The sequence below is a fragment of the Phyllostomus discolor genome, chromosome 2, assembly GCF_004126475.2.
Source record: "Phyllostomus discolor isolate MPI-MPIP mPhyDis1 chromosome 2, mPhyDis1.pri.v3, whole genome shotgun sequence".
Taxonomy (NCBI): domain Eukaryota; kingdom Metazoa; phylum Chordata; class Mammalia; order Chiroptera; family Phyllostomidae; genus Phyllostomus; species Phyllostomus discolor.
Window position 1 is genome coordinate 164936292 of NC_040904.2, and position 12514 is coordinate 164948805.

Sequence of the window (12514 nt, forward strand, 5' to 3'; positions counted from 1 at the left end):
GAATGTGAGGGGATCAGTGCACCCAGGGCTCAGGGCTTAGTGTACACACCGGGCTTTCGGGAGGCAAAGCAGTTTCCCCTCTGAGAGCAACAGCTGAGGGTGTGCTTGGGCATGGGGGCTCCGGGGCATTGTCCCAAGGTTCAGCAAACCCAACTCTCCCGGCTATTTGAAGTCCAGACCCTCCTCACTGTCTAGTTGGTTTGTTGTATACCTACTGTGCAGACACTGGAACTGAATATAGAAATGACTAAGCACAGCCGCTGTTCTGGAGATGCCACAGGACAGGGTGGGGAAAGCTCAAAAAGGGATCATTTGAAAATACAGCTTCATAAAGCTGCCTGAGGAGGGGCCACATCAAAATTTTTATTCTCATATGTGACACATTTGGTACATGGAAGACAATAAGTCCTTGAATTAGTTAACTCCCAGATAAAGTGTCTTGATGAAGGATGCACAGTCTATCTCAAGAACGTCCAGAAAAGACACGGACTCACAACGGTGGCCAGGGGGTGTCAGAAAAGCTTCCTGGACAGGAGTGGGTACAGCGGACAGAGCTGTGGAGGCCGGCAACTGTGGCATATGTGTGACTTGGCATAAGAGCATAGAACGAGGGCTGAGGTGGGGGCAAGTGCGGCTGGAGGAATCACTGGGAGAAACGCTGCACCATGAGGAACATCTGTGCCTGTGTAGAGCTGGGGGTGGGGGGCAGGACACGACTGATTTGCAAGTTAAGAATTCACACACTGAGATTCAAGAGATCTTTACTGGAGCCTTTCTCACTAGGTAATATGGGGACAATAGATGGACCCTCCAGCTGTGGCTGGTGTGGCTCAGTGGATTGAGCGTGGGCCTGCGAACCACCGGGTTCCTGGTTGGATTCCCAGTCAGGGCACATGGCAGGGTTGTGGGCCAGGTCCCCAGTAGAGGGTATGCGAGGGGCAGGCACACGATGTTTTTTCTCCCTCCTTTCCCCTCTCTAAAAACAAACAAACAAACAAACATAAAAAGATGGATCCTCCACTGTGATGAGGGAGGCAGTAAAAATCCTATGGGAGTAGATAGGATACCGTCCGTCAGGGAGACCTTTCCAGAAGAGACCTGTCTGCTGAGGAGTCCGCTGAAGACAGGCTGAGCCAGAACGCGGAGTGCAGGCCAAGAACGCCAAGAGGGCCAGCGCCAAGGGGAAAGGAGCCGTAGTGCAGGGGCCCCGGCGTGTGGAGGCAGGTGGGGACTGGTTTGCCTTGCCCAGACAAGGGAGGATGGGAAATGACGGCCTATATATATTTGGTGTTTAGTTGGTAAGAAGAAAACTGAGATGTTGATTAGATATCAGAGATAACCGACAGCTAGTGCTCATGGGCGGAGGATGAGGATGGGCAGTGAGTGGTTAGAAGGGATGCTGGAGACTTGCTGAATCTGAGGCGTTTGTGGGACGGCCGGCCACTAGCCAGCCCCTCCCGATCTCGGGAAACTCTCCCCAATACCTGGGTTTCGTGAGTCCCTTCCTCTTAACTTCTGGGTGTTGGGAGATGATCCTCTAGCCAGCCGCGTGCATTGGAGACCCCTTTCCACGACCCAAGGTGCTGGGGACCCCTTGCCCTCGTAGCTGAATGTGGGAAGCCCCGCCCGCCCCACCTCCGTGGGCGCTAGCACCCCTCCCCCAGCACACGGGCATTCCGAGCAGCCCCTCCCCCACAGTCGGTCGGACCACGGCCAGCCATGGCGAGGCGGGCTCCAACTGGGGCCCTTGTCCTGGCCCTGGAGCTCTGGGGCTGGGTGTTGGTTCTGGCGGGGGCCATGGACGCCATGGGTCCTCACACGGCTGTCCGTCTGGCCGAGCTGCTGACCCCGGAGGAGTGCAGCCACTTCCAGTCGCTCCTGAAGGCGCCGGAGCCGGATGTCGAGGCCGAGCTGGCCAGACTGTCTGAGGATCGGTTGGCCCGGGCCGAACCCGAACCGCCAGGGACCAGGTCGGGGTCTCCCGGCCGGCAGCGACGGGAGGCGACGGGCCCGGCGGCTGACCCCAAGGAGGTATCCGACGGCTGCCGGGAGGGGCTGGCGGCTTGGCTGGCGGCAGAAGCCCTGACGCTGCCCTGGGACCGTGTGGCCCGGGCCCTGCGGCGCTGCGGCCGCCCCGACGTGGCCCGGGAGCTGGGCAAGAACCTCCACCAGCAGGCGACGCTGCAGCTGCGCAAGTTTGGGCAGGGCTACCTGCAGCCCGGTGCGCCCCCTGCCCCCGCCCGCGCCCCCGCCCAGCCCCCGGGCCCCGCCCCGGCCGCGCGCTCCCGCCGCGCCTCGGTCCCGGAGCCCAACTGGGATGAACTGGAGCTGGTCTTGGAGCGACTGCCGCAGGCACCATACGAGCGCAGCCCTCTGGGCTGGGCCGGGCCGCTGGCGCTGGGCCTCTTCACGGGCTTCGTGGGGACACTGGGCGCGGGGGCGCTGTTCATCCTCCTGACACTGTGGATCACGGGCGGCGATGGTGACGGAGTGCGGCCCGGCAGCCCCGGCCCGCCCACCCCTGCCTGGCTCAGGCCCGACGAGGCCCACAGCTGGTGGGAGGCGAAGCCGCTCGTGAGTGAGGAGCAGCTCCTATCGCAGGGGGCCTGGGCCCACTCGGTCCGAGCTACAGGTGGGCCAGATCCTCCCTCACCCCAGTGCCCCCGGCTGTAAAGCGGGGCACAGTCCTGGTGGAGTGCTGCCTTTGATGTATAATAAAAGTCATGAAACTCGCCAAGCATGGAGTAATCGGTTTGTTAGTTCGTTGGAAATGACGGGCATGGTCAAGAGTGTTGCTGTCCCCAGAAGAGGGAGGGCTCAGGTGCCCGTCTGGGGCGGGAGTAGCAGGCAGGTCCCTCCCCCCAGTTATTGTCAGCGTTAGTTTCTTATTTCAAAATTATTCTCTACCAGGAGCTACCATTTATTGAGCACTAACTGTGCCAGGCCCTACGCTAAGCACTTACATACATTATTTGACCTAATTTTTAAAACTCAAGGCATAATTAGGTTTTTTAACCTAGAGCTGCCTGACCTGCAAGTGTTAGCTCCAGAGGAAATAATCTGCCAGCAGTAAGGGAGCCTGGGAAGCACCGCGGGGACCAGAACAAACTGCGGGACTTCTGTTCACTCTGAGGCCCTGCTGGAGCGTGTAGGGGATGACACAGCTAGAGGTGTGCCCACTTCCCGAGGCTGCTGCCCCCAAGCTTCCCTCCCCACTCGGGCAAGGCCTCGGGGAGGTGCCCCTAGAGCCCCAAACCTTTCCCACCCACTGCTCAGGCTGTGTCCCTTGTCACAGGGAAGGCAAGAGGACAGCTGTGGGGTCCACCTGGGTGGGAGTACTTGACGTCCCATCCACCCTTGGCCAAGGGACGCTGGTGTGAGAGCAAGGACAAAATGACAGGCCAGTCCAAGAGGAGAGTTGAAAACAAGATTGACGTAACCCTTTATTGCAAATTCTAAAGTAAAAAGATGTACAGTACAAAGTAAAATTGAAGTTTCAGACTATAAACTTCCAATCCACTTATACATTCTCATTTCTCAAGCATTTCCGCCATTTCCGCATAAACGGAACAGGGAACAAGTCGAGGGGGTGAGGGAAGGAGATACAGCAAGGGAAAAAATTAAGTGTCTAGAATAATCATAAACCCCAGAAGCAAGTGAAAGGAAAGATATTTTCTCGACCTGCTGTCCTGGTGATGAGAAGCGGGGGTGGTTGGAGCAGTGCAGTTTAAAATGGCTCTCAGAATAGCAGCATTTATGGTACCATTTCATCTTCCTTAAGTCCAAATAGTACTTTGCCCTTCCCTAGTGCCTTTGCCTCTGTATCTCAAAACACTTTACAAAACATTTAGTTAAAGCCTCACAACACCCCTGTGAGGTAGGTCAGTATTATTATCCCCATTTTACAGATGGGGAAACTGAGGCACAGAGAGGTTAAGTGACTTGCCCAAGGCCACACAGCGAGCCAGCGGTTGAGCTGGGGATGGAACACAGGAGTTCTGTCCCTTTTCTGGAACCACTGGACCCCGCTCCCCTTTACCTATATACATTCCTCACACACATACAGCACATGTGCACACCCGCCCGCCCCACCCCACTTGGCCTCTATGTACAGCAAACAGCAGTGGGGGACAGGGGCAGGGGGTGCCTCAGGAGCGTTTTAACAGAGGAAATCTTGGTAATCCTAAAAAGGGAATCCAAGAAAGCACAGAGCTGAGTCCCAACCCAGGCTCTGTGCAAACCCTCGGGCCCCTCCCAGCCCAGACTTCCTCTTCTCTCCTCATGTCCCCCTGGCTGGCTAGCTGCAGCCAATTCTTTGGGGGGTGGGGGTACCTGAAAATGAACGAAGCTTTTTGCAAAACTTTGGGCAACATCTGAGAAAAGAAAGGGGCATCGTTACAAAAGATGCCCTGGACTCAAGTCACAAAGTCATAACCCATGGCGATCTCACCTCCACAGTAGGCCTGGAGGCTGGGGGCCGGGGCAGGACGGGCACTGACCTACCAGCCATCTCTCTCCAGAGTGGAGCTACTGGAGTGGACTAGAGTGGGCACTTCAGAATCCTCCTGAGAGTGTTCCCGGACCGGGAGACATGGCCTAGAGAGGGATGTCCCCAAAGCAGGGCAGGGAGAGGGAAGGGAAGGGGTACCCCTCACCCCTGCACAATTGTGAATGAGACCAGCCTTAGTCTGCTGGTTTATCTGTGGGGTGATGGAGGGCAAGGCCCAGCATTAGCTAGCAGAGTGGAGGCTGCTGGGCATCGTGCACACCCAAGCTTTGGGGCATTGGGATAGGTTTGTTTTTTTTCCCCACACACTGGTGAAAAAGGCAGAAGTAAGGCCAGCTCAGCTGGGTTGGCTGACATCATCTCTGGGAGCTTTGCCAGGTGACCTGGTGAGGAAGGGGTTTCATGGGCCTTTAAGCACTGGCCCAGCAGGGGGAGGAATGCCACATGCAATGGGTGAATGGGAATGGGGGGGGGGGGGGGGTCAGGACCTTGCTTTTCTCTCCAATCTCTGCTTCTCAGTCAGAACCTGGCCAGAGACCCTAGGCTCTCTCTCCCATTCCCCTTTTACCACATGTACTAAGGTCCCAATTCCCAGACCCCTCCCAGGACTCAAGAATTGGGATAGATAAGCAACAAACACACACCAAGACAGGCTTCCCTTGTACAGTAAAAAGGGTCATTTTTATTTTGTTTCCTTTTTGGCTTATAGTTGTGATGTGCGCTTTGTCATGTCTCATTTAGAGCAGTGCTGGCCTCCATGCATTCACTAATACACTAATCTTCACTATTGGTCTGTTACAAGTTTACATTGGTTGCGGCGAAAAATAAAAGAACTCTGGGCACTGCCGTTCCAGGAGCTTTGACTGGGAGTTTCTCTTTATCTCTCCCAGGTCGGCTTCTGGTGCCAAAAGAGGCTCATTTGGAGAGGAGTGGGTGTGGGTCATGCTGACTCAGGAAGTCTTTCCTGCGCTCGCCCGCTGCTTTAAATTGTGGAGCTCCTTATCCTAAGCAACAAGGAGGTTAAGGAAAGAGGGGAAAGTGTTTTTCACACAAACCAGCAACCGTGTCAGCGGCTGCTCAGTGGCTTTGGCTCTGCATTTTAAATTAACAGCATCACATGTGACTTTTTGCTTTTTGTCCTTTTTTTTTTAAAGGTGGATTGTGGAATATAAATACTGCACCAAGGACCTGGCTACAAAAAATAAATATATTTATATTCTATTTATAGATCTATATATATATATGTGCAGTGATACTGTGGCTGCTGCTGCTGTTTGATTGGCTTCGTTAATATCTGGCAAAGCGTTGCCACCTACCCACTCAGGGAGGACGCACGCAGGGCAGCGTCACCGACTCCCTCCCCTCGATGCCTGATGCCTGTTAACTGCGGGTGTGAACTGCTGGTGATGGTGTCATTTACTACCAAAGAAGTGTGGAGCAGGGCGGGTGAGAGTGAGCACGGGGTGGTGGGGAGGGAAAGGAAGGTGGGAAATGTAAAAAAAAAATAAAAGTGAAACTTCAAATAGAGTAGAGGAGGATTCTTCCCTGTGAGGCTGGCAGGTGGGCGTCGGATACCCAGGCCCACGTGTATGTGTGTGACTGAGGGGATGGCCTGCTGGGCAGGGATCAGGGTCTGGGGAGGAGAAAGGGCAGATCTCAGAAAAACCTCATCAATAGTAGCTTAATGCCATCACGAGCATGAGCACTTGGGGTACCACGTGGGATCTTAATAGCTCTGTTGCCCATCTCGAGACCTAAGAACAATTATGAAGTTTAGCCAAATCTTGCATAGAAGTGGTTAGAATTTATTGCACATTGGAACAAAAATATATATATTTGTTGTTGTTTTGGAAAAGACCATTAGCAATAAAAAATTTTTTGTCTGTCTGTCTGGTTTGGGGATGTACATTGGCTGACAGCATCTAAGTTCTAAGAAGAAAGAAAAGTATAAAAAATAAAAATAAACATGACAATGGCAGAAGCCAGAAGCCATTTCCTATTTCATAATTTAATTTGTATTTACAAAAAGGCATGCCAATAAAATAAAATGATATATTACAGTATTTATAATTCTCTTAAAAAGAATAACCGCACGTGTCAGCTTCTGTTTTGTGCTGTTTACGATGTAGCCTGTACAGGTGACTCTACACTCGTCCTAGCAGTTAGCAGCGTCACTGAGAGAGATGCCTTCCCAACCCGGTGTCGCGTGTAGTGCACAAGTCCTACGGGTGATGCCGCAGAAGCAGGCTTACGATAGCTGGACAGCATCTACTGGTCCAACAAGACAGAAAGCTCTGCTTACTGACTTGCCGTGGTTTGTTCTACACAAAACTAGTCAGGTGGACGGTGAAAATACATCCAAAGTGCTTCTACTGCAAGGCAGATTGGTGTGTCTGATTATGGGTTGCTTTTCCCCCCTCTATTGTATGGTTCAGGAAGAATTTATTTTGATTTGGTTTGCAAGCTAAAAATCTCTCCTCAGTCTTTGTATAGACTTCCTGACACATTCAACTGCAGCATCTTGGCTTTGAAATCTAGTCATGGGATGAGAAACCCCTGGAGTAAAAACTGCCTTCCCTAAAGCAGGAGATGGAATGGAAGATAGGACGCCCCCCGCCGCCCCCCAAAGCCACCCTTCAATGACAATGGGCAGGTCGCTAAGCAGACAGCAAAACCGGCTGAAAGGAAATGTGCAGGGGGAAGCTGGAACGTCTAAGAATTAATGTTAAATCACTTTCTCATGAGAACCAGTGCAATAAAGAAACCAAGTGGGCTTGGTTCAGAGGCGGCTCCATCTCTACCTCAGGTCCCACCAGTGATGGCTCATTCTGACGATAAATGAAAGAAACCACAGCCCCAGCGCTGCTGCTCTCACCCACAGAGGTGGGGGAAGGCAGCCCTGCTCGGTGGAGATGCGATGGAGGCGAGAGGGGTCATGCAGCGTGGGAGCTTGTGGCAGCCCCTCTGGAGGAGAGAGGCCGCTCACAGTGTCTGAACCCCTCTCCACGTGGACCCGAGCCCAGAGAAAGCCATAATGCAAAGGACGTGATACTAAATGAAATGAGCACCCCTTAACCCCCAACGAAAGGTGGTTTTAAGTTCCCTAAATCACCCCCTAGAGATAACATGCTACTATGAATAGCATTTTTACCTCTACCCCAAATTAGTGTCAGTTCTCCAGTATGAAGGCTAAACAATCATCATAAATATTGCAAAATACAAATGAACTTTTTTTTGATTTTTGTTTTTAGCCCTAGGATTTGGTTTTACAGTGACATTAATACAAGCCATTTGAGATCAAAGTTTCCCCACATATGGGACACAGAGCAGCATTAAACAGTTCGTCTTTCGAAATGTGCAACAATGGCTGTATGTTAGAGATGTCTGTTAAACATAGACACGCGACGGATCCATCTGCTTGTCGGACTGGGTTCGTGTTTGTTGGTGGTGGTCGGTTGGTTGCGTTTCCCTACCCAGAAGGTGTATGAAAGACTTCTACGAATTCATAAAGAATTGCAGCGGGTGTGGAACTCTTACCATTTTTTCTCCAAATACAGTGAACGGTGCAGGGCTGGGTCCTGTCCCAAGGCTGACCCAGGGCAGGGGAGAGGATCAGGAGTGTCCTGTGGTGTATGGTTCTCATGCATGACTTCTGATCACGGCATGCCATCATGCAAATCATTTCTATGCATTGAACAAGCACAATGTTTGGAATCGGCCTGAGCAAGTCCTCCTCAGCCTGAAGAAACCTGATTGTTTTCCCCCACCCATCTCCAAACCATGTGAAGCCCATGTGGAGAAGATGCGGTTTATGTCAAAGAAACTGACAATTAAATGACATGGGCTAAATGTGAGTATGTGTGTGTTTTCTTTTTGCTGCTTAGCTTAACTAATGTACGAATGCAAATATAGTTTGCATGAACAAACAAACTTTTAAAGTGATGCTTTCTGCTTCTGAGAATCAACGAAATGAAAAAAATAAAATCCATTTGGCTGCAACGGAAATATGCTGGTTCCGGCAGCCTCTCCTCTGTTTTTGTATCCTGTTTAGTTTTGTCCTAAGTTGCATTGACTGATGTGGAACATGCAGTAACCACCTGCCCAAGCGTTAGAAAATCTGTGAGTCCAGGGAGCAGGGTCCTTTGCCCTGGGCAGGTCACTGCTCAAGATGCAACCGTGGTACATGGTAAGCAGACTACGTTTGGTATAGATCTTCAGGGTAAAGTGTCTCCACAGCTGTTCTGCATTGATAATATTCAGGAAGTTTGTAAACAATCTTTCACTTGCAAGTTTTAAATCTGTACAATATTTAATTTTTGCTTTCTTCTAACACTTGGATTCTCTGACCTCTTTTTGTCTTTTGGCTCTTTCCCTTCTTCCTTCCTCTGCCCGCTGCTGTTTCTCCTTCTCAGGTTTAGTCACACTGTCATAGGACGGGAGGGAGGCTGTCGACGGGGTGCTCTCCTTTTTCTCCCGGTGTGTGCCTCCATTCTCCAGCTTATTGGAAGCTGTCTTTTTGTAAATGAAGCCCCGTCTCGCTAAATGTCCCCGGTAGGCACGCTGCAGGACCACTGCCGACACCTCTTCCTGCTTGCGCCGCAGCGTGGTTGTGATTGGCTCGTAAGACACTTTGGAAGGATTAGACGCCACGAACCGCTCCTCCATCTGCTGCCGGAGGATGTCCAGCTCCCCACTGTCTCCCAGGACCCGCTTGGTGAAGGCAAAAAGGATGTCCAAGCAGTGGATACGATCCCCGCTGACCATGGGCAGATCCATGGCAATGAGCTCAATGGTGTTGGGCTTGGGCACACGGAGAGGATGCTCCAAGGCGTCTGCAAAGTCTGCCAGCTTACAGTACTCGATGAATTGGGTGGCATCAGGGTCAAACTTCTCCCAGATCTCATAGAAGGTCTCAAAGTCGTCCTCACTCAGAGGGTCTGCACTCTCCTCTGTGGCTACACTGAAGTTCTCCAAGATGATGGCAATGTACATGTTCACAACAATGAGGAAGGAGATGATGATGTAGCTTACAAAGAAGAAGATGCCCACTGAGGGGTTCCCGCAGTCTCCCTTGAAGTTGCTCCCTGGGTGTTCTTTTTCCAGGCTGCAGTCAGGGGGGCGGTTTAGGATGGGCAGCAGCAGGCCATCCCACCCAGCCGAGGTTGTGATCTGAAAGAGGCAGATCATACTGTTGCCAAAGGTCTCAAAGTTGAACATGTCGTCAATGCCAGCCTCGTGCTTCACATATGCAAAATTGGACATGCCAAAGATGGAGAAGATGAACATGACCAGGAAGAGCAGAAGGCCGATGTTGAACAGAGCAGGCAAGGACATCATTAAGGCAAAGAGCAGGGTACGAATCCCTTTGGCACCTTTGATCAGACGCAAGATGCGCCCAATGCGGGCCAATCGGATGACTCGGAATAGGGTTGGGGAAACAAAGTATTTCTCAATTATATCAGCCAGGAACATTCCTAAGAAGAGGAGTAGAAGAAGATATGTTACTGACAGTGGAGATGTCCCTTCTCTGTACTTACGTCACCCGGCATTATGGAATCCTTAAGTTCAAAGGACTTTATAGAATGAGTGCCTTACTGTTCAATCTGAACTCTCATGATAAAAAAAATCACGTTTCAACATATAAAAAGAAGAGGAAACAATAAAACAGACACTTATGTCCATAACGCCCAGATTTAAGAGGTGCCAGCATTCACCAAATTTGCTTTCTCTTCGTCCCCAGCAGCAGCCGCAGTCCTGCAGGTGGGGCGTTGTGGCATCTCTATGGTTTTGTTATGTGTGAGCCCATGAATAATACACACATAGCATCTTCCCATGCTTAAGGAATGAAAATGTATCCATCTTTCTAGGTCAAATTTTTTTTAGATCTCTAACTTGCTTTTGAGACTTAACATTGTGAGATTGGTCTCTGGTGTTAAAATAATTTTAGACTATTCATGATAATGGTTGAACTTCATGAACAGGTAGGTCCTCATTGGTCTGTTTTCCCACTCAAGAATAATTCATTGTTTTCATATTTGTGCATGCATGGCTTCCTGAGGTGTTTGGGGCTCCTCTCCAAAACACTCTCCAACCTCCACACCCACAGACAGTGAATGAGAGGGCCTCACTCCATCCTATGCGCTCACTGCCCTTTGGCTGTGACGTTTTAGTCATTCTGATAATGCCACCAATTTTCAAAGTATCTTCTTCCTGGATCTGAACAGACATTTAAAAAAAAAATTTGCCCTGACCCGTGTGGCTCAGTGATTGGGCATCATCCTGCAAAGCAAAAGGTTGCTGGTTTGATTCTTGGTCAGGGCATGTGCCTGGGTTGTGGGTTCGCCCCTGGTTGGGATGCGTTTGAGAGGTGACCGATCAATGTTTCTTTCTCACATCGATGTTTTTCTCCCTCTCTTCCTCCTCCCCTTCCCCCTCTCTAAAAATAATAAATAAATTTCTTTATAGATTTTATTTATTTATCTTTTAGAGGGTAAGGGAAGGAGAGAGGGAGAGAAATATGAATGTATGGTTGCCTCTCATGCGTCCCCTGCTGGGAACTGGCCCGCAACCCAAGCATGTGCCCTGACTGGGAATTGAACCTCGATCCTTTGGTTCGAAGGCCTGTGCTCAATCCACTGAGCTACACCAGCCAGGGCCAATAAATAAAATCTTTAAAAATTTTTTTATTTACTGATTTTTTTAGAGAGAGGAAGGGGGAGGGAGAGAAAGAAAAAGGGAGAAGGAGGGAGGAGAGAGAAAGAGAGAGAGAGAGAGGGAAACATTGATTTGTTGTTCCATGAGGGCATTCATGGGCAGGCTAGGGATCACACCTACAACCCTGGCTTATGGGGACGACGCCCTAACCAGCTGAGCGTCCTGGCTGGGGCTGTAAAGCCTTTTTGGTTTCTCATTGCTCCATGTCACTACCCCACCAAATGAATCTACGACACTAAGGAGACAGCTCATGAGTAGCTTTTAACTCAGAGCTTCTAACTTTTAAAATCTATATCAGCAGATAGAAATGTCAAGGCATTAGTAGGAAATAAAGGCAGATGGTGAAAATGTACAAATCAGGGGGCTTTTCTTCTGTTCACATTCAGCCAGGGGTCCACCTCTACCAGACTGCTCGCCTTGAAAGGACAGAGCAATAACGGGAGGCCAACGAGGGGCTGCAGAAGGGAGAGGAGATGAAAAGGCTGGGGAATGGCAGCTGCAGGGAAGGCAATGACACGGTCTCTCCCTTCAGGGCCTGGTCCTGCTGGTGAGGCAACATGGGCTTCAACTGACATGAGGGATTTACTTTAAACAAAAAGAAAATCTTCCAATCATAGGGATTCATCAATATTGGCGTAATGAACTGCAGAAGGCCACGGAATCCTGTTATTTGAAGGTTCTAAGCTAGGTAAGAGTTCTCTGAGGAAGGGACAAGATGCAGTAAGTTCAAAGTAGACCAGATAACCTCCTGGGGCTTTGTCTGGAGCTACGATCCCACGGGGTGTTCAAGCTTTCAAGAAAATCTCTACTACGGCCAGGACCCAAGATCACTTCTCAGCTCTTCTTCTCAGTTCTCCATCAAGCCATAACCAGTGGCCATAAGAAGTCAGGCAATATATTTCAACATGCAATACTCGCACTCCATGTGTGATGGGCAGGTAAGGCTTCTGAGAGAAGATGCCCGGGAGAGGGTTTGTAGGGTGAGTGTGCATCTGTCCCCAGAGAAAAGGAGAGAGAGGTGGGGCAGGCTGCAGCCCAGGCCGTAGGAGTACAACCTAAGGGGTCCTTGCGGAGGTTCCAGAGCTAGTTTCACCCCAGGACCCCTTAATTTAAAAAGATAATTTCTATTCTTTTGTTTCTGAACACGTTAATGACATGTAATAAAAGTTCTAATCTTCGCCCTGGCCAGCGTGGCTCAGTCAGCCGGAGCACGGTCCTGCACACCGGAGGGGTGTGGGCTCCCTCATCTGCGTGCGCACGGGAGGCAGACAGTCGACGTTTCTCTCACATCCA

General features: G+C 50.6%; 2 protein-coding genes across 8 annotated transcripts in view; one reads left to right on the forward strand and one right to left on the reverse strand.

Annotated features, from left to right (window-relative positions):
* The first annotated feature begins 1719 nt into the window (after positions 1-1719).
* On the forward strand, positions 1720-2673 carry LOC114513033 (transmembrane and death domain protein 1-like). Its single transcript, XM_028532146.1, has 2 exons — positions 1720-2175; positions 2257-2673. Exons 1-2 carry the CDS (start codon positions 1720-1722, stop codon positions 2671-2673), a joined length of 873 nt encoding a protein of 290 aa, XP_028387947.1.
* Positions 2674-3413: 740 nt separating this feature from the next.
* SCN8A (sodium voltage-gated channel alpha subunit 8) overlaps positions 3414-12514 on the reverse strand; it is a 217663-nt gene continuing 208562 nt past the window's right edge. For all 7 annotated transcript variants that reach the window (XM_036019004.1, XM_036019007.1, XM_036019006.1 and 4 more), the window contains one exon: positions 3414-9981. In XM_036019004.1, coding sequence (XP_035874897.1) covers positions 8834-9981 — 1148 coding nt within the window. In that variant the 3' untranslated portion in view covers positions 3414-8833. The remainder of the gene's footprint in view (positions 9982-12514) is intronic.

Bases quoted from the DNA above. Each gene is read 5' to 3' on its own strand.
- LOC114513033 (XM_028532146.1), top strand. From the start codon at position 1,720: ATGGCGAGGCGGGCTCCAACTGGGGCCCTTGTCCTGGCCCTGGAGCTC. The intron at 2,176-2,256 runs GCGACGCTGCAG...GCCCCCGCCCAG, and splicing joins GCAAGAACCTCCACCAGCAG to CCCCCGGGCCCCGCCCCGGC.